Genomic DNA, 20,175 nt, shown 5'->3' on the forward strand with positions numbered 1-20,175 from the left:
TTCCCCACAACCGAGACATCCATCCAATCCTAACGTAGCTAGCAGCTAGCACTACTATGCAATATCTTGGTCTTTAAATAAGAGCTACTGGGTTTTATTTTAATTTAACCAGAAAGGAGAATCATGTCTGGTTATAGTATTTTAATGGAGTTCAATATGATTTCATGCATGCCGGGTATTACTCTGTTTGTCTTCTTACGATTGTTTGCAGACATCATTTCAAAAATTTTGTTTATGTTTTTGGGAAATCGACCATTGCACTAGAGAGTGAGTGAAAACTGGCTGACCCAAATTATCTTCTTGTTTTTATGTAAGTGCCTGTTTCTCACCGTTCCCTTTATTTTAAGAGAAACCTCTGTCTAATTTGTGAGGTGATTGGAAAATGACAATATAAATTCTTGTACTCTTCTTTCTAGTGCATAGTCGACCGTATCAAAGAGCCACACTACAAACTAAAACAGAGACATCTCTCCAGAAATGGTACTATTTTTTTACAATGTGAAAACAAGTATATCTTTTTTCAGATGTCTTTTACATTGTTGGAAGGGCATTTAGAAAAGTTCGGTAATTAACAATTATATTATTCTAATTTATCTTCTAATGGGAAAACTTATTTGGAAGGAGTGGTGCGACAATCGTTTCTCACATGTTAGGTCACATATTGAGTGTTGTAGAAACAGTTGTCCATCATTCCGGAACATGTAAGTTTCTCTCATTTGCAAGAGATGCTAATAGGGTTAAGAAGCAGATTGAGTTGTTTTGTTGAAGCCAAGAGTAACGACATAAGACAGCCTTAGTATAGCATGACCTGACAGCTCAACTTCAAAATTGGATAAAAATTCTAGTACTTTTTTTCCCCATTGTAGATCAGGTTCAATGTTTTGGTGCATATGAGGACAGTAAAACAGAATCCAACTGTGCAGATCTATGAAATGCTGGCATAAGACCCGCCGCCAACATGGGTTCTTCATGATCAGAGCGAGACAGAGAGGGAGGTGACATTCTGACAAACATGTGGGAAGCCTTTGTTTTTCGTTTTTCGTTTTAGTTCTGTTTCTCATTTACCATTCTAATTAACCTGACAGGGCCTGAGCGATTAAGATTGGAAACAACTGGTGAAAAAACCTATAGGTCTTCTTTTCTTCTGTTTTTCTTGTTTCTTAATAAATCATTGGCTTCGCAAAAGAGGGCCACAAGAAAAACAATAGTAAATATATAGTTCATGTCCTATCTAAATTGGGCCTTGCCCTCTGGACTAACCTTCCTAAAAATTTACTTGTAGGCAGCAGGTCAAGCTTTGGGAGTTAATTAGTCTCTCTGTATCTGGTACAGCTTCTGGGCATTGAGAAGCCTTCACAACAGGACAATCAATTTAGGAAGAGGAAAAAAAAAGAATTACAAGTAGTTCATAAATTGCAAGCTATGCAGCCAAGATTAAAGACTGACGGAAAAAAAACGACGTTTGTTATTATTGAAAAATAGAGCAATCACAGAAACGATGTCTAGGATACAAGGTCTTTCGATCAGCTTTCACAACCAAGCCAATGTAATAATATTTACAATTGAATGCCTTGCTTTAGGAAAAAAAACTGTAATATTGTCATGGCCGGTTAGCTCCAATGTTCCACCTTTCTCCTCAGAGCTCCTTTTTGTAGCCAAGCAACTAACGCTATCTTACATCCAGTCCAAAATTCCCATTTACTTTCTAATGGTCGGGCCCTTGTACACCCCCCTGCGGACTACGAAGTTCTCAGGGGGTTGAATCTCTTCCAACCAAGCTACTTCAGATGGTTCTGCGCCACACAACTCTTCAAGACCTTTTGATGAAAAGAGAACAGAAAACAGTTAATTCAAGAAATCAAACGTTTGTCTGTAAAAACAGGTTATGAGTGCAAGGAACCGAAGATACTTGGAAGATCTACACGAGGGGACTTCCGGAAATAAGAACAGTGTCGCCCATCTTCCGAGGAGTAAGGAGGTGAAAGAATGTCAAAGAGAGCACAGGACGTCAAGGCTTTGAAACAATGAATATTGCCTCCGCTATTTGGATAAAGAACTGTTGTACCACAAGGTGCACTCATTTCACAATCGCGAACAAGCTTTGCAGGTCTTGCTGTAAATTTTCACGGATCAAAACTTGAATTTCTTTTACCCAAAATAGTGTAAAAATAAGTAGACGCGAAGTCTTTTGAAAGAAAATTGTTATCTATTACATAATAAGATAGATTGAAATGAGAATCAATATTTACAAGATCAAATATAAGCAAGTTCAATCATATCAGACTCATATATAGAGACGAGATGTATTTCAAACTGCACTAAACTTGTAGGCCATTTATAATCTTGTTGTGTATAAGGCAACTGAAGCAAACTAGAGCATTGATTGAATGATTTCTTGATGATAATCATGGGCATACGAAACATACATAGTCACTAAGTGGACAGTAAGATGATACTGCAAAAGTATACAATCCATTGATTTCAACACTATCGACAATCTAATAAATTAACTATAGATCATTAGTGCACTGATTATCTGATATGATTCACAGTTAAATTCCTAAAGGCAATAACCATCAGCAACTTCAAATAGTAAAGAAGCTACTTATAGTTTTTTAAAAAAAGTTTATTGACAAGCAGCAAGGGTGTGATGCCCTGCATACAAGTACATGAGGAAATTCAAATTGAAAAGAGAAAATTAACATCTGCAAAAACATAACAAAGATGTTGAAGAGCAATTATTCATTGAAGACAACGATACTCATGAGAATGAAGCCTTCATCTCCAAACCAAATGATTCACACCTTCAAAACTTCTACCATTCATATATGCTCAAACCACCACAGTAATCAAGCTATCCAAATCACAAAAGGACCATGCCAATACCAGAGAGTAGCAAAACGAACACCCATATGAAGCTACTCTATAAGAATGGAGATCATCATATTTATAAGTACGTTTCAGGTTTGTCCTATTGTTTATGTACAATCATTTATGATTGCAGATAGTAGATTCTTAACAAATTCATCTAAATTTTACCCAACAAACCAAGAAGCAGGGCACAACTAATCAGCAGTGAGTTAATTTACTGATGATTTCTTAAATGAGAGTCAGGCATCATGGCTGAGATGCATGCTGACTAAAAGAAACGCTGAACAAAAGCAAGCCTGTACTTTCTTTCAGATATAATGTTCCAATCACCAATATAAGAGGATTGCACAAACTTGAACTACTCAAAGGTAGATAGACAAGAGCACCTTTGGAAACATCAGAGCACTCCGGTAAATCAAGCCAATCGTATGATCTCACATGCAAAGAACCATAAAGAAGCTTGCTCAAAACAGTCATTCCAGGATGATTATGAAGGGGTATGATAGAGCCAGGTGGCATGCAAAAGATTCCTATCTGCATGAGAAAAATATACATATCAAAGCTTATACTATAAAGGCAGCTTTAAGATTTTCCAAATTTATAGATGAACTAAAATAAAGCACACAGATCAATCTACGGGAATCAAAGTAAATGATGAAGGGATCATGGTCCATTAGCTTACCGAAAATCTATCGCATTCATGCAAATGCAGATATTTGATTGCAGGTGGGTACTGATGAGTGCCATTACGCCCTTTTCTGCCATTGCCACCATGAATAGAATGTTTCCATCCGCGTGCCAATTGTGCTTCCTGTTCGAGACCCACATTAGAAGCCTTCAATTCATCTGGAAGAGCCACATATGAAAGAGTAAACCAACAGTTGTATGCTAAACTAAGGACCCAGAACTTGGATCATGTGCAAGCACAGAGCCTATACAGGCTAAAATCTAAGTCCATGATAAAAAATTGGTCAAGAAAATAAACAGAAACATATAGCGATCCTCCCACCTAAGATAGCACGAACTTTCTCTAGGTCTTCTTCTGATATTGGACCAGTACTAGAGAAGGACCCCTTGCAAGCATTATACAACTTCTGAACCACAGGCATGGTGTGAGCAATGGGGTTTTCAGACCAATTTGACCAATCAGAGAATGATGCAGTATAAATGTGTATCAGATCCAACTCCTAAAACTAATCGGGTTGATTTTTTTTTCTTTTTCTACAAGATAGCATTGAAAGGCAACTTCCTTTCTCTGCAGCAATTCCAAAATCCAGCTCTACGTGAACCCAGAGGACAGCAATATATATGCATGGTAGTTTAATCAATCCCCGTCTAAATGAACCTTGTTCTGTAGCACCTAAACCTACCAACATAACACAAGTTGCAAACGCTGTCCATATTGCATTTTCTGAGACCTGAAAATTCAGATCAATAAAGTAAACCACTGATAAAGAAGACGACTTTATTTTCCAAACTTTTCTCAGTATTCTCAGTAAACCATCAGAGTCAGATTAAACCAGCTAAACCCAAATCAGATTTCAGATTAAGTAAATGAACAATCCATTAAGGAGAAAAGAACCCACTACGGTGAAATTCAGTGTCTCGTATGGAATCGATGAGCTACAGAAGCATCAGAGCACCAAAATCCATTCTTTAACGAGCAGGGTTGTTCAGAATCAGATGAAAAACAGACACATATTATAAGTAGGTCAGAAAGTAGCAGAGAAAGAACGAGTGTGTGCGAAAGGCGAGGAGAAAACAAACCGAAAGGGAGGGTTATATAGTGATACAGGAGAGCACCTGAGAACTGAGAGTGGGCTGTATGGCGGACCAACAGTGAGACAAAATATAAAGATGTAAGCTTTTGAGATTCTGGGTAAAGAGATAAGTGAGATATTCTTGTCAAATATGTTATGTCTTATATTATCAATCAAACGTTGTACATCTATTTATGATTCATAATTCAACTTGATTAATTATATCAATTTTGATTTTAAAATATTTTTGTGTTGATGGCATAACAACAAATGTGATACTGATAGTGAAAACTTTGGGTTCACACTCAGGATAAGAGTTCGACTATCATATTTCCTTAGTAAGTTAACGAGAACAAATTCGAGTGGATCTCAATCATCGAGGTACGCTACTGTTAATGCATTGTGAGTTCCATAAACGTCTAGACCCATGAGGTGGATACCTCTCTACATTCATGAACATCATTATTCTCCATGTGTTGAATTGCATTGGAAATGGAAATGAGAATGTGAATGAGATACATGAACTCAAGTGAAAATATGGCAGCGTCATGAAAAAGGCAACAGACAACATCATCACGTTCATTGCATCCGACCCACATCGTACATTCCTGTGATTCCTTTCCTTTGTCTTATTACATGATCATTAATCATTAGCTAATGAAATGTTTAGCCCAAAAGGACTGAATGTATTCGCCCATCATTTTCGTCATTCTGATCCAGCTCACTTCATACTGGACATTAAGCCCACTTATAAATAGAGCCAAGCCAACCCAAATGCATTATTGCTCAATTATCTAATCAACGCATTATCTTCTCACATCATCTCTCTTGGTTTTATACTCATGATTACAAAATTAGAAACATAATTTTATCACTTAGCTCCTAACCGCATCACATGTGCAAGTAACAATTATAATACCAATCATGTCCCTTTTGAGATGGAAGAGTTGCCACTTTACTTTAGGCACCCAAAAGTGCTTCTTTGAGTGTTTTAATTTGTCATAAAAATCCCAGATGTCAACCCTAGGTGTAGAGATTTTAAGTTCAGCTTGGACTTTTAGTGCTTTATTTTTTTTATTTGTTCCTTTATTACTATTGTTAGTGCAACCATTTTTCAATACGAACATGTCTTAGTTGGTTCGAAAAAGATACTTTTTAAAATTTAGGGTTGAAAATTAGACCGAAATCTTGATAGAATGAGAAACCTTCCTGCTCAGTCATAGACACGCATCAGCTTTAGGATTGTACAATGATCAACAATATTTGTTAATTTGAGGTTGTGTTTTTTCATGTTTTGGTGGCCAACAAGTGAACAAATGATGGCTCATGATGACCTAAATTTCAACAACTCGTAGTAACAATGATTAGAACTTAGATACAAAGATCAGTGCCTACCTAATTAATCTCAGCTGGTGGCACCTGACCAATAAAGAAACCTAGTTCTTAAAAATCGGTCGTTGAAGTAGCTAATGTGGTTGCATTTATGTTGGAATGTTTTTATGTTATTTGACTCAATATTAATGTAGATTCTAAATTGCTCGAATGTACGAAAAGTAAAAAAGTAAAAAAAAAAAGTAATTTTTGACAACATATACTTCTTCTAACTTGAAGGACAACATTTAGATATAAACACGATACAAACACTAAAAACACAATAAATGTAGTACTATAAATGCAATACTATACTTTGTAAACCAATTGCAAGCAAAGTTTTTTTAAAATTTTGACCAAAAAAGAAAAGTGTTTTTTTTATAAAATAAATATTGTCTATAGAAACTTGATGGTGGTGGGCCCATTTCCACCCTACACACTAATAACTAACTACGTGGCTAAGGTTGAGTGGCTGTGGAAACTATATGTGAAGGGATTGTAATCTATTTTTCTTAAATACTAAAATGGGAGGAAAGGCAGAGAGGCAAGCACGCTATAGAGGTGGGCCCGGTCAACTGCTTAAGAAAATAAGAGAGAAGCGCGTCCGAATACACCGGAAGTGGGGGCCCTCACCACCAATCGATCCATCGAAATTCCCAAAATGCCCCTCTCTCCTTGCACTCTCTCACACACACACAGAAACACACGAAGTGTTTGTTCTGTCTTTTGCATGCCGCCGGTTCACAGTTTGAGTTCCCGCCAAACACTTAACCAACAAAACAAGATTAACCACCAAACATATCCACATATGTGTGTGTTTGTGGACCCCACCCAAACACAAAGACACCATCCAAAAACAAAGAAAAAAACATTCATTGGGACCCACCGGCAACCCCCGAAAGCCCAAACCTCACCCCAAAAAACTAAAAAAACCAAAAAAATAAATAAAGGGGGAAAATAAAAAAAAATTAAAAAATAAAAAAAACAGAAAAACCAGCTTGTAGGGTGGCTGTTTCTGGTGGGGGTTAGAGAGAGAGAGAGAGGAAAAGAAAAACTGGGAAAGAAAGAGAAAATTAGGAAGAGAGAAAGCTCTGAGTCTGAGAGAGACCCAAAAGATGGTCGAAGGGAGGGTCCTCTGAGATCATCCTGAAAAGGCAGTAACAGAAAAAAATTACGGGATTAAAATTTAATTCTTTCAAGGTGTTTTTTTGGGTCGATAATCATTTTGGTGTTTTTTTCTTTGCTGCCTTTTGAAGTTTTGAGTCTCAATCACCCCCCACCTATCACCCCCTGGAACTTTCTTCACATAATTCAATTGAAATTCATTGCTTCATTCACTGCATTTCTGGTTTTTCAACTTCCTGTTGATTATCCCTTGTACCCCCAGAAATTCCAACAAGTGAAAAAAGATAGCACCAATAAAAAAGGCCCCCTTCTTTATGGTAATTTAACTCACTTTCTTTTTTCCCTTTATTCTTTTTGGGCTTAACTTTTCTCATAGATTGCTTGCACTTGTGGGCATTCCCCTGCATGTTATTCTTTTAATGCTTTTGTCCTCTGTTGGGTCATTTGGGTTGGTGCCATTTTACATTGCTAACCTTATGTTTGTACATTTTGCTTGAATTTCAGCTGCACCCAGAAAACTGTCTGAGAAGATAATCTGCAGAGCAGGGGATTTGCATTCGTTGACCAGAAGGGTGTTGTCACCTCCAATTATAAACCATAATCATGGGGACCCGAATACGGTGGTGGGTTTGCGTTTTTTTGTAGCCTAGTTTTTGCTAGGTAGAATTTTGTTTCAGTTTTGGGTTTTGTTTGTTGTAAGCGGGAAAAAAAGAAAAAAGAATTGAAATTTGGTTTCGGGCTTTTGAGCATAGTGGAAGGGGGTTGCTCGTATAAAAAAACCTGGCGATTTTGTATAGTAATTCGCGTAGCTTCGTGGCTGTCAAGGGAAATAGTTACTACGACCACCATCACCACTGCTGCATTTGGTTCATCTGGCAATGGGGGGTAGATGGAACCCTTTCGGGTTCCGCTTGCTATCTCTCCTGGTTTTTTTGACTATTTTTTCGAGGTTTCGGGGTTGTTGGTCTGTCAATGATGAAGGTAATTCTTGTATGCCATTGCTTTCTGAAGTTTACAGAATGAATTGCGTTGGAATATTGGATGGGATTCTTGATTTTTTTAATTTTAATTTTATTTCTGTTGTGTGTGTTTTAACATTCTATTGCAATTGGTGTGGAAATGCAGGATTGACTTTGTTGTCATTCCAGAAGAATATAAAGTTTGATCCTTTTGGTGCTTTGGAAAATTGGAGTCCCAATGATAGCGATCCTTGCCTGTGGAAGGGTGTTCATTGTGTGGACAGTAAAGTGCAAATTCTGTAAGTCCCTCTAGTGTGTTCCTTTTTGTTTTTGGTGATAAGATTTTAGGAGATACCAATCTATTATTTATTGTTCACTGCAGCTAAATTGTCTGATGTTTTGATGACTTTTAATTGGCTTCTTGTAGGAATCTGACGGATTTTTCTTTGGAAGGGACGTTGGCACCTGAACTTGGGAAACTTGGTCACCTAAGATCTCTGTAAGGAATCTCATCATCACTGAGTCTTTGTGGCTAAAGATTTGGGTTTGGTCGATGTTGAGATTTTGATGTTTAGTGAACTGTTTGTGACACCTAAATTTGTCTCTTTTCAAACATCTAGCACTTCATACTTTAGAATGAAATTACACAATTCCAAATTAGAATAAGGTTTCAGGCTATAACTGCCATATGATTCGGGAAAAACTGAGTTGGGTGTTGGATTTCAAAATATCAGCAGGCATGCAGAAATAGATAGAACCTTTAAGATGGACCAGAAAATACTCATAATGATCTAGCAAGCAATTGAGTTAATACTACTTTATCTGGATAAAGACGTAGAAAGAAAATCAAATTAGCATTTTTAAGAACGCATGATACTGTACCCTTCTTAGAGATTTTTAAACCTTGCTTTGGCTTGGCCTAATTACTATGGCGATAGTATATGCTTTTATTGACATTATAGAACTCAATTTAATCTCTAAACACATAAGAGTTGAATTGGGAATACATATTATACGAATTTGAACAAATGACAGACAACAAGTCTGTGACCTTATGAAGTCTTCTGGTTATTGCTTCCTCTGATTAACAGTGTGTTCTACAAGAACCGTTTATCCGGTGAAATTCCTAAGGAGATTGGGGGACTTACAAGGTTAGAGCTGCTGGATTTGAGGGACAATAACTTGAGTGGGACAATTCCAGTTGAGATAGGCAGGATGCTGTCACTGAAACGCTTGTGAGTTAGCTGTTTCATGCTCAATCTCTATTTCATTCTATAACTTTCAAGTACCTGGACTTAAAAAAATTTCCACCACAGGTTGCTTTGTGACAATAGATTTGAAGGCAGCATTCCTCTAGAGCTCAGGAGTCTCAGCTTGCTCTCTGAATTGCAATTTGACGATTACCTTACATCTAGTGGAAACACAGGATTTGGCTGTGTAAACAGAAAGTTTGGACACTGGTATAATACTGCTTACACACACGAATCACTCCCGTGAGTCTCACTAGGATGATTTAGTTGACAAAAAGAAATCTATTCTATTGTTGATGAGTTCTTTCTTACTTTTTTGAATTTTTTGAATTCCAGTTGATGCTTACCATGGAATATCTAATCTAACTGAACTGTATTATCATTAAGTGTACCCAGGAATGTGTAGAGTAATTTTGTTTTGGACAGCTAGTTAATAAAGCTCTTTGAGTTCTATCATTTAAGGAGTTTAAATGCAAATGAGTTTCCATGGATGTTTCTGTCAGAGTAACCACTTGCCAAAGGAAATAATAACTCCGGTAATCAGATGAGTACATTCAAATATGTGTTTTGACTTGAGTAATGAGTTTATGGCAAAAGCGAAGTGTACATAATTTTAAAAAGTAGAAACATTAATCTGGGAATTAACCAGCACTGCCTTCTGAACCTTTTTCTGATGGATAATGTAATTCTTCTATATATGTATTGGAGTATTATCTGTTAATATAGAAGTAAGATTATTCTCATATCTATCTTGTTCCTAATTTTTCATGCATTTCTTGGGCAGCATCTGGCAGAGCAATTTAAAACATGTGAATAGTGGAGATTCCTTGGTGGTATTGCTTAAAGTAGCTTTTAAGCACTATCTCAACTACTTGTCACTGCCACGGTAGGGAACCAACTTCCTTCTTATGGCCTCCTAAGTTATGTTTGGTTTGTTTCAATTTGTTGAAATGTTTGCTCTTACTTCCAGTCACAAAAAGGACTCGCTGCATAGCCAGGTGGACAGTTGCTGTGATAATTTATCTAGTAAGTGAGAAGGTGTATACACATCTAGTATTGAAATTTATTCTTCTGAGAAATACATTGATGTTGAATCTTGCATTAAGCAGGTTTGTTTGAGTCAAACATGGTCTTTGCTAGACGTAGGCTACTTGCACAAGCCAGTAACCTACCAGCTGCACCTGTTATTGGTACGGTACCTTCTGGACAGATCATTGCTCTACCAACTACCCGAAGTAGTGGCTCTTTCCCAGCTGTGCCAAAAGAGAAAAAGAAAAATTCTCCTCCACCTGCACCTGCACCGCAGCCTCCATCTCTTGATCCTCCATCACATGAGAATTCAAAACCTAGTGGACAATCTTCCCAAAAATCAAATGGAAATATATGGAAATACATCATCATTTCTTTTAGTGTGCTTATCTTGCTCATTATTCTTATAGCCATGGTCTTCATGTGTCGAAGCCAAGCAGTTAAAACCATAGGTCCTTGGAAGACTGGATTGAGTGGGCAATTGCAGAAAGCATTTATAACAGGTAATTTTGTGGTGTAATAGGAAACAAAAGTTCTATTATCTAGTCCATCGAAAGACTAACCAATAAACCCAGAAGAAAAGAGAAAATTAAAAGGTTATAAGCACACAAAAAAATTTGGTTGGGTCCAAATATTTGTTTCCTGTAGTGGTTTTTGCATAACAATGTAAGAGAAGTAAACCAGACGTTCTGTTATCTAAGTGAGTAGGAAAATTAGATTGTACTATCTATTTTGTTATATTAGCTGTTTGGTTACTGAAGAAATCTTCAGTACAGGCCTAAATGCATTCTTTGAGTTTTAGTGCCATGCAATACATGATGGGGTTATTGAAAAAATAACTACTGATGTCATTCTTGTCAATATATTGACAGCCTTCTGTATAGACTTTGAAGTCCTGTATTGAAACCTGAATAATTTCTTTATATGAGTTGCAGGAGTTCCCAAGTTGAACCGATCAGAACTGGAAACCGCCTGTGAAGATTTCAGCAATATTATTAGCACAATTGATGGGTGTATTGTGTATAAGGGAACACTGTCCAGTGGAGTTGAGATTGCTGTTGCATCAACAACAATGTCTTCTTTGAAAGAGTGGTCCAAGCGTGCAGAGAATGCTTACCGGAAAAAAGGTATGTTATGTCAGTTACTAAAGACAGCGATCAAGGCAGTGTATATATGCATATATATATATATATATATAATTAATTTATTTATTCCTTCTAAATTCTTATAATATTATGCCATTTCCCACCTGCTGTAGATTGACGTACTGTCACGCGTGAATCATAAAAACTTTGTCAATCTCATTGGCTACTGTGAGGAGGATGAACCATTTACGAGGATGATGGTGTTTGAGTATGCTCCAAATGGAAATCTCTTTGAGCATCTGCATGGTAAGGTTCTTACTGTTGCACTGCACATTGGAGGAGGCTTCTTTAGTTAATTACTAGCTGCCTGAAATTTAGAGGGTAACATGTATTAATTATATTTTTTTTACAGTTGAAGAAATGGAACACCTTGATTGGAATGCAAGGGTTAGGATCATTATGGGAACAGCTTATTGTCTTCAATATATGCACGAAGAGCTAAATCCACCTGTGGCACATCCTAACCTGAATTCATCTTCTATCTTTTTAACGGATGATTATGCTGCTAAGGTTCATACACCCTTCTGACTGCCCTTGTTCAATTTGAAATTTTAGTACTTTACCCTTATAACAATAACTCTCTCTCACTCTCTCCCCCACAGATTGCAGAGATCTGTTTCTGGACAGAAACAACAGGCGGAAAGCATAAGAATTCCGGTGATGACGATAAGGAGCATTCTGAATTGCCACCCCTCTCTGATCCAGAAACAAATGTCTACAGTTTTGGATTATTGTTACTTGAAATAATTTCTGGAAAGCTCCAAAACTCAGAAGAAGTAGGGTCCCTTTCGTACTGGGTAAGCATTGAACATAAAGTAATTTTGCATTATGTTCTTTTGTTTGCGTTAAGTTGTAGCATCAACTCATTGTCAACTTTGCCAGGCTTCTGCATATCTAAATGAGAATAGAAGCAACATGGTAGATCCAACCCTCAAGTCCTTCAAAAATGACGAGCTCGATGTCCTATGTGAGGTCGTCAAAGATTGCATAAATCAAGATCCTCGGCAGAGGCCACCAATGAAGGACATTACCGCTAAACTGAGGGAAGTGATCCCCATCACTCCCAACCAAGCAGTCCCCAGACTATCTCCCCTCTGGTGGGCTGAACTCGAGATCTTATCTGTAGAGGCAACCTAAAAGCTCTCTCCTCTTGACTCTCTTCTCTGTGTCTGTGTTATTGTACGCCAAAGTCCATGTCTCTCTCTTTGTATCAAATTATATGTTTAAAAAAAAAAAAAAAAAAAGAAGAAAAAAGAAGCTGAAAAGTAGCTTTTTAAGTTTTAACTCTCTGCTCCTCCCCCTGCATAGCTAAGTCCTTCCCCATACATACTTCATGCTTGTATACAAATCCCTTTTTGTCTTTTATATGTGTCCTTATGATTCATTACATTCTCATTCTTTCTGTTACATAAAAAGTGCTATTCTTTTACTGCTGGAGTGCTCTTGTGTCCTAACTTAATTTATACCAGATATACACAAATATGTATTTTCTGATCAAAGTGTGAATGTAAAACTAACATGGCGCTTGGATCGGCGCCTGTGCTTAATTATAAATTTGTGAACCTTATATTATACATAGGTTTTGAAGCTTGTAGCAGTTTCCAATTATTCATGTGTTTTACAGTACTGATCCACCATATGCTAATGCAGCAGAGCACTAGTTCAAACTCAGAAGCTGCTGTTGATTGTTACCCAAACAAAAATATTATAACTGAGAGAGGCATGCAAACAAACAAACAAACAATGAGTTTCATTTTCTCTTCAAGAAATGATTTCAATTTGGTGAAGCCTAATGTGGATCATGTATTTTCCTGTTCAAAATTGTAAAACACATAACAAGGTAAAATTAGGATCCACACTCTCTAATTCCTAAACAAAAAACCAGCTAATGGTTTAGGAGAGCATTTTGGTCACATTTTTTCCTCCCCCATTGCCTTAGCCTAATCTGAACCATGCAAGTAGCAGCCAAGAACTCCACACACTGCAATGGGCTCAGCGCATCCAAAACACCCTTCAATGTCTTGAGCCTCACACAATCTGCAGCCTTCATCACCCTCTCCAACCCACTCAACATCACCTTCAATGCCACATCCACTAACCCTTCCACCTCCACCTCCACCACCTCGCCGCCGTTCCTCACCCGGCTCGCCAACCGGGCCAACTCGACCATCCTCCGGTCCGCCATGGCCACCTGCTGCCTCTCCATTTCCCTCTCCACCTTCTCCTCCTCACACCTCATCTTCAGCCTCAGCTCCTCAATCTTCTTCAGCTGCTCCTCCGACATGTTCACCAGCCTCGTCTTCCTCAGCGACCCAATGAGCTGAAACAGCATTGAAGGCTTCCAACCAGTGACCCAATTATAAGCATTCTCTAAAGGGCTCGACCAAACAGGGCAAAAGAAGGCCAGGACATCTTCACGAGCAGCAGCCCATTTCACAGTGTAATATTCCTTGTGTAGGTAGGTGACTTTCGACACCAAAGCTTGTAGCTCTGCCTCATTCTGCAGTGTCTCCTCAGACAGCTTGAGAAGCTGTTGCTGGAGCTGCTCAAGCTGACAAACCCACTTCTCAAAAAACTCAGAGAACCTCTCTTCAACCTGGGTTCTCATTAATCTGCTCAAATTAGGGAGAGGACACAAGAGGTGTTTGTGAAAATGCCAAAGTGACGGTCTTGGAGAGTTGGGGTTGGGGTTGGTGTTGGTGTTGGTGATGTATATATGCACAAGAGGGTGAGTGGGGTGACCAGATGGAGAGAGGAGGGGGGGCCACGGTGATGCTGCGGTGGTGAGGTTGGGAAGTGCGTGGCTGGTGCATGAGCTACGCGCAGCAATCAGCCACTAGTGGGTTTATAAGTGCTATTTGACGCTTTGCGGATGCTAAGAGGAAGGAGCAGAGAAGGACATGAGTATTTTGCCTTGCCTTTTTTTTTTTCCTCTGTTTTTCGTTGAATGAAACTTTGTAGCGTTTGGGTGTGCTTAAGAGACATGCAAATCTACCACCTGGTGCTTGAGCTTGTGTTGACAAAACGTGTCAGCTTGGGAATGAATCTGGGTTCAACGTGGAGCATGGCTAAGCCTTTGTTCAAATATGGTTGACAGGTCCCTCCGACATGAGACACTTGTGTAGAACGAGAATAACACTGTTTTGCTATTACGGTATGTCACGCTTGATAATTTTTTCACTTAGCATATCGTAATTGGTTGAAAATAACAAAACAATGCTATCTTGTGAGACAACAAAACAGTAGTATTCCTGTTTCAGATAAGTTTTTATTCTCCGACATATGCCCTCCCTGGTTGACTCTGCCGTCATGAGTTGAGGCACCATTTGTGTGAAACCTACTATGAGGATGAATTAGATTCACATTTAAAAGATTTAGTTCTTCAATAATCTGGTTTTCACAAACTACGCACAGAATGCAAAAAAGTATTACATCTCACATGTGGACTTAATAGTAGTGGAATTAATTGTTTAATCATATTTTGCTAAGTGAAAAACATAATATTGCATACAGGATGCTGCTGTTTGTCGGAGAGGACTGTTAAAGCTCTGTTTTGTAAAACAGAGGTTTCAGAGAGAGTTGCTACTTTTAGTTTCTAATGAGTTGGATTATATTGCCCTTTGGATAACTTAACATAATTTAACTTGGGCAGAAAAAAAGTCTGCAGAAAACATGTGATGCCCAAATTAAGTCCATGGATTGCTTCCAACAGTTCCCACAAAGAACACAGATACCAAACTCAATAGGTTTAGGTTCTCAATTATGAACTAGGATCTGCCCTCCTCCCTCCTCTCTTCAGCTGGGTCACGTGAGCTGATCAGGGCAAAGCTGACACCAAAAATAAATAAATAAATAAATAAAGCAGGTGGTGAGATTTGTCATCACCTTCTACGTGTCCTCCAAATAAACAAACATTTTACACCGCTTCAATTCCTTGCCTCCTTTTTTTTATTTTTTTTGTTACAATTCCTTGCCTTCTTGTTAAGCAATTAGCATGTTGATAGGGCTTTGTGCTTACCATTTCAACTCAGCATCTCAAATGGCAAGCAGAGACAGAGAGCAATCCAAATGTTGCTTTAAAGAGTGGATGGAGCTTCAAGAACAGGACCTCTCAGAGCTCCTCCAAGCCCTGAAACTAGACCCCCAAAACAAAGACCAGTTAAAACATTCACTTCTAAGATTACATAAACACGAGAACCCAACTTGCCCGCAGAGACGTCTCTGCCTTCTTTGCCCCTACTTGGTGCACTTCATGGGAAAACTCTCTGCTTTGGATCGCTGGCTGCAGACCCTCTTTGTTTTTCAGGCTCGTTTATGTGCTTGGCGGGTCAAAAATGGAGTCAAAGCTCTCTGAGTTCCTCCAAGACACAAGAGAAGGCGGCCTTGGTGAGGTTCTGACGTGCTCGCAGCTCGTTGTGGTCAACAGTTTGCAGAGCAAGACCATTAGAGAGGAGGAGAGGTTGACAGGGGAGCTGGCAGCTCTGCAAGAGGACATAGCAGACCAGCCAATTGCAATGATTGCAAAGGGTTTGAGCCAAAGCACTGTCAAAGAGCTTGTGAACATATTGACACCTCTTCAGGCTGTTGATTTTCTGGTGGCAAGTAAGAAGCTTCACTTGTGTGTGCATAAGTGTGGCAGGAACAGAGACCAAAAGCTTGGGAGGGAAAATCTGGAAGATTAATTTTGGTATGGATTTTTGGGTATTAATTTTTAGTGACTGCATGTAATAATAAAATAAACCTTCTACATTAATTTTTTTTTTTTTAAAGACCTTTTCTTTTGAAAGGGGCGATTTCATACTACACTCACACACACTGACTACACGGATGCTAGAACTCGAACTCAGATCTTTTCTGTAAGAGCATTTGCTCCAAACCACTAGTGTTCCTTTGCATTTGCCTTCTACATTTTTAGTGACTTTTAGTGACTTTGCATCTAAATAACTTTATCATCAGATCATTGGCTGACCTCTCTTGACATCACGCAAATTGTACAAAGAAAGTCGAAAGATCACTAATCCGTTTTTTGGGCATCAACCATTTTAAGCATCTAAACTCTGGACAATCTTTAAATTATTGAAGTGTGTTTAGATTCTAGAAAATGTAAAAAATGCGAACTTGCTTGTCATCCACAAAATTGAGTCTTTTGGCCGGAAACAAACCCTACTGAGGATTAGATTGTGGACCTCGAGCTCCACTTCATTTGGCGCCACTCTATGAATGGACCAACTTTTGCAATCCACCACCACCAACCACCTCCCTTCTTCTTTTTCCACAATATCAGATATGTGGCCAATACTAGACCATATGGGCCACAGACAACATTCCCACATGGCACCCACGTGGATATCCTTCTTGGCATGAGTTCATGAGGGAGCATTGTGGTCCAATGTGTATGTCCACAACCTGATTGAGCATGCTTCTCTGTCAATCTGTTTCTGAAGAAATTAGAGCCGTCCTAACAACGTTTCAGTTGGGCATATTGTATTTTAGACGGAGCAAGTGCTCTTATCCAATCGTAAACGATTTGATTAAACGAAAAGTGGAAATGATTATCCTTCATCTCATTTTCTTATTATAGTAATTTCTCCAACTGTCTGTTACTATACATAGGAGCCTAAATGACGACCAGTCCTTTAGTACAAGGCAGAGAGAGCAACCAAACTTTTCTTTACTATTTTTGCACAAATAGCTGAATTGGAATTAGAGTCTCTATTAAGAGACGTGATTTTTGGGAGCAGAAACAAGGATGTTGGCCGAGCATTCTGTCCTTGAACAAGGGTTGTCCGCAGCATGCAGCCTTTTGGCATGGGTTAAGTTCCTCGTGCTTTGATTGCATTTCACAAGGGATTTTCCTCATCCTGCCTTTCGGCATGCATGAGTTGAAATTCCTTGTGTCCCCGGTCCTTGCTTTCCTCCACTTCACAACATAATTTTCGTTGGATATGAGCATGTGTATATAAACTGCTGCAATCAAGCTGTTAAGTTCTTGATTGCATGTACATATAGTATTGATCTTGTTTCATCTTCACCATCAGCTGTTTCTGTGGTGGAAATTGAGGCAGGGTTTTCAGAAAAAGCCACAAAAGCAAAAATGGAGAAAAAGAAGGGAAACATATTGATGAATAAATACGAGCTGGGACGATTGCTTGGACAAGGGACCTTCGCCAAGGTTTACCATGCCCGAAATCTGAGGTCCGGCCAGAGCGTCGCGATTAAGGTCATCGACAAGGAGAAGGTGCAACAGGTGGGATTGATTGATCAAATCAAGAGAGAAATCTCTGTGATGCGCCTTGTGAGGCACCCCAATGTGGTTCAGCTCTTTGAAGTCATGGCCAGCAAGACCAAGATTTATTTTGCCATGGAGTATGTGAGAGGTGGGGAGCTTTTCAACAAGGTTGCCAAGGGGAAGCTCAAGGAAGACGTGGCCCGAAAATACTTTCAGCAGTTGGTTGGGGCTGTTGATTACTGCCATAGCAGAGGCGTCTACCACCGCGACATCAAGCCAGAGAATCTCTTGGTTGATGAGAATGGTAACCTTAAAGTTTCGGATTTCGGATTGAGCGCATTATGGGAGTCAAGGGGACAAGATGGCCTGCTCCACACAACATGTGGAACTCCTGCATATGTAGCACCAGAGGTGATAAACAAGAAAGGTTATGATGGTGCCAAGGCTGATACATGGTCTTGTGGGGTTGTCCTTTATGTTCTGTTGGCTGGTTTTCTGCCTTTCCATGATACCAATCTCATGGAAATGTACAGGAAAATCAGCAAAGGAGATTTCAAAAGTCCGCAATGGTTTCCTCCAGAGGTTCGCAAGCTTCTTTCGAGGATTCTTGATCCTAATCCAAACACAAGAGTAAGCGTGGACAAGATCACGGAGAACAGTTGGTTCAAGAAAGGGTTTAAACTTGTTGAAGCACCTTTGCCGCCTCCTGATCCCAACGCCTCCATCCTGCGTGATGTCCAGGCAGCTTTTGCATCAACAACAACAGATGAGTCTGCAGAAGGCAGTTCCCACAAGAAAACGAACATGGCAGGAACAAGCCCCATGAGGCCAACTTGTTTCAATGCCTTTGACATCATCTCTCTATCGCCAGGTTTTGATCTATCCGGTTTGTTTGAGAATGACATGCAGCACAGACCACAGGCAAGATTCACCAGCACAAAACCAGCCGCAACAATTGTTTCAAAATTCGAAGCGATAGCAGAGACCGAGAGATTCAAATGCATGAAGAAAGATGGGACCCTGAAATTGCAGGGCAGCAAGGAAGGAAGGAAAGGGCAGCTTGGTATCGATGCTGAAATTTTTGAGGTCACGCCTTCATTTTATGTTGTAGAGATGAAGAAAACGGCTGGGGACACATTAGAATACATGGAGTTCTGTGACCATGACTTAAAGCCCTCTCTTCAGGACATAGTATGGACTTGGCAAGGAAGTGAACAGAAGCATGAGCAACAGCCAGTAGCACCAGAAATTGTTTCTTAAATAGGAAGTGCAAATTTTCTATCTAAAACTAGATGCTAAAAGATGTCTTCCGTGCTTTTCATCTTTATTTTCTTATGCTTACAGGTCTTTTTTTATTTATCCACTTTTGGAGTTCTTTTGAATTTGAGATCTAAATGTAGTGAGGGGTATTGTTAGTCTTGTGCACAACTTCAAGACAGAGTGCGGTACAGGATGGCTGGAAAATTCTGTAAACGAGATGCTGCAAAATGTGGTAGCCAGAATGATCAAGGGCAGATAGACCACTGGTAGCCCCCCAAAAGGGCAAATTTAGGATATTCAATAACATATTTAAAGTGAAAGCTTTAGACTAATCTGTTTTTCCTTTTCCTTCTTTCCTTTTCCTTCTTTTCTTTTCCTTTGAATTCACAGTAACACTCTGAAGTGAAGAAGCAAATGTATCATTTGCTTATGAATCTAGCTATCCATCATCGTCTTTGTCCCACACACACCGAATCCTGCAAATAAAGCAAGACAGCTCCAAGCACCAGAAAGTGCACAATGGAAATGAGCAACCACATAAGAAGTACTATCATATCCAATAAGGGTAAGCAAAATCTTCATCCGCAAGCATTGTAGCTTAAATAGAATTAGAATTGAGAATCATTAAGGCATGCAATGACTAAATTATTCGGTGCACGTACGATACAGATGGGTCATGACCTTCCTAAAACATGAGCAAAGTAAAGGCAATCACAGAGACGCATCTGTAAACATGCACTTGGTCCTATTTTCATCTTTTCATGTGATCCATGCATATGCATTGAAAGTCTCCTTCTTTCCATGTAACTATGCGCTGGTTTGGGGTCACCAGGGCCATTGTCAAGAAGGGTTTGATTAGGTTTCACAATCAAAGCTCAGATTCCATCAAATTTAAGTCGTTCCCGTTGCTCACGGCATGCATCATACGGTAGTAGACAGATCTTGGCATCTTTTCCCTTTATCACAAGTAAAACAGAATTGTTGTCATCACAAATAATTCGTTTTAATATTAATTGGTGTGATATGCTGCCCTATAAGGTGGCGAAAAGTGTTTAACAAAAGATTGGCTGCATTTAAGAAAAGATTAGCCCACTAAAAATCCAATCCCAATGACTTTTATAACTTGCTTTTCCTTTATTTATATACAGAATATAAGCAATAACTGCTATGAGAAAT

At 39.0% G+C, this 20,175-nt stretch overlaps 5 protein-coding genes across 6 annotated transcripts; 3 read left to right on the forward strand and 2 right to left on the reverse strand.

Moving 5' to 3' along the window:
• Nucleotides 1-1,448: 1,448 nt before the first annotated feature.
• LOC103324957 (plant cysteine oxidase 4-like) lies at nt 1,449-4,809 on the reverse strand. 2 transcript variants are annotated; one of them, XM_008227079.2, is made up of 7 exons: nt 4,675-4,809; nt 4,458-4,525; nt 3,881-4,289; nt 3,554-3,717; nt 3,258-3,405; nt 1,910-2,113; nt 1,449-1,817 (listed from the first exon to the last, which is right to left on the reverse strand). In XM_008227079.2, exons 3-7 carry the CDS (start codon nt 3,978-3,980, stop codon nt 1,699-1,701), a joined length of 735 nt encoding a protein of 244 aa, XP_008225301.1. In that variant the 5' UTR covers nt 3,981-4,289; nt 4,458-4,525; nt 4,675-4,809; the 3' UTR covers nt 1,449-1,698. The 2 variants fall into 2 exon arrangements, with proteins under 2 accessions (XP_008225301.1, XP_088905185.1); XM_089049059.1 differs by having other exon boundaries at nt 4,639-4,792.
• A 2,200-nt stretch (nt 4,810-7,009) lies between these two features.
• LOC103324958 (protein MALE DISCOVERER 1) lies at nt 7,010-12,939 on the forward strand. Its single transcript, XM_089047695.1, has 14 exons — nt 7,010-7,444; nt 7,632-8,108; nt 8,253-8,385; nt 8,514-8,585; nt 9,178-9,321; nt 9,403-9,546; nt 10,121-10,222; nt 10,307-10,362; nt 10,446-10,868; nt 11,301-11,489; nt 11,622-11,756; nt 11,863-12,020; nt 12,113-12,307; nt 12,393-12,939. Exons 2-14 carry the CDS (start codon nt 8,006-8,008, stop codon nt 12,645-12,647), a joined length of 2,109 nt encoding a protein of 702 aa, XP_088903821.1. The 5' UTR covers nt 7,010-7,444; nt 7,632-8,005; the 3' UTR covers nt 12,648-12,939.
• Nucleotides 12,940-13,233: 294 nt separating this feature from the next.
• Nucleotides 13,234-16,752, reverse strand: LOC103324959 (transcription factor-like protein). The gene is made up of 2 exons (XM_089047694.1): nt 15,529-16,752; nt 13,234-15,338 (listed from the first exon to the last, which is right to left on the reverse strand). The coding sequence occupies exon 2, from the start codon at nt 14,116-14,118 to the stop codon at nt 13,396-13,398; it is 723 nt and encodes a 240-aa protein (XP_088903820.1). The 5' UTR covers nt 14,119-15,338; nt 15,529-16,752; the 3' UTR covers nt 13,234-13,395.
• LOC103324988 (protein DOG1-like 1) lies at nt 15,845-16,192 on the forward strand. Its single transcript, XM_016792675.2, has one exon. It carries the CDS (start codon nt 15,845-15,847, stop codon nt 16,190-16,192), a length of 348 nt encoding a protein of 115 aa, XP_016648161.2.
• A 365-nt stretch (nt 16,753-17,117) lies between the features above and the next one.
• Nucleotides 17,118-19,331, forward strand: CIPK20 (CBL-interacting protein kinase 20). The gene has a single exon (XM_008227083.2). The coding sequence runs from the start codon at nt 17,605-17,607 to the stop codon at nt 18,997-18,999; it is 1,395 nt and encodes a 464-aa protein (XP_008225305.2). The 5' UTR covers nt 17,118-17,604; the 3' UTR covers nt 19,000-19,331.
• Nucleotides 19,332-20,175: the final 844 nt, after the last annotated feature.

The sequence above is a fragment of the Prunus mume genome, linkage group LG3 (assembly GCF_029339155.1).
Source record: "Prunus mume cultivar Tortuosa linkage group LG3, ASM2933915v1, whole genome shotgun sequence".
NCBI classification, from domain to species: domain Eukaryota; kingdom Viridiplantae; phylum Streptophyta; class Magnoliopsida; order Rosales; family Rosaceae; genus Prunus; species Prunus mume.

Excerpts from the sequence above, each read along its gene's own strand:
- CIPK20 (XM_008227083.2), top strand. The coding sequence starts at position 17,605 with ATGGAGAAAAAGAAGGGAAACATATTGATGAATAAATACGAGCTGGGA.
- LOC103324957 (XM_008227079.2), bottom strand. The coding sequence starts at position 3,980 with ATGCCTGTGGTTCAGAAGTTGTATAATGCTTGCAAGGGGTCCTTCTCT. Across the intron at positions 3,406-3,553 it reads ATGAATGCGATAGATTTTCG|ATAGGAATCTTTTGCATGCC; the intron begins GTAAGCTAATGG and ends TTTCTCATGCAG. Across the intron at positions 1,818-1,909 it reads CCCTCGTGTAGATCTTCCAA|GTCTTGAAGAGTTGTGTGGC; the intron begins GTATCTTCGGTT and ends TTTCATCAAAAG.
- LOC103324958 (XM_089047695.1), top strand. The coding sequence starts at position 8,006 with ATGGGGGGTAGATGGAACCCTTTCGGGTTCCGCTTGCTATCTCTCCTG. Across the intron at positions 11,757-11,862 it reads TCTCTTTGAGCATCTGCATG|TTGAAGAAATGGAACACCTT; the intron begins GTAAGGTTCTTA and ends TTTTTTTTACAG. Across the intron at positions 12,308-12,392 it reads TAGGGTCCCTTTCGTACTGG|GCTTCTGCATATCTAAATGA; the intron begins GTAAGCATTGAA and ends CAACTTTGCCAG.
- LOC103324959 (XM_089047694.1), bottom strand. The coding sequence starts at position 14,118 with ATGAGAACCCAGGTTGAAGAGAGGTTCTCTGAGTTTTTTGAGAAGTGG.
- LOC103324988 (XM_016792675.2), top strand. The coding sequence starts at position 15,845 with ATGGAGTCAAAGCTCTCTGAGTTCCTCCAAGACACAAGAGAAGGCGGC.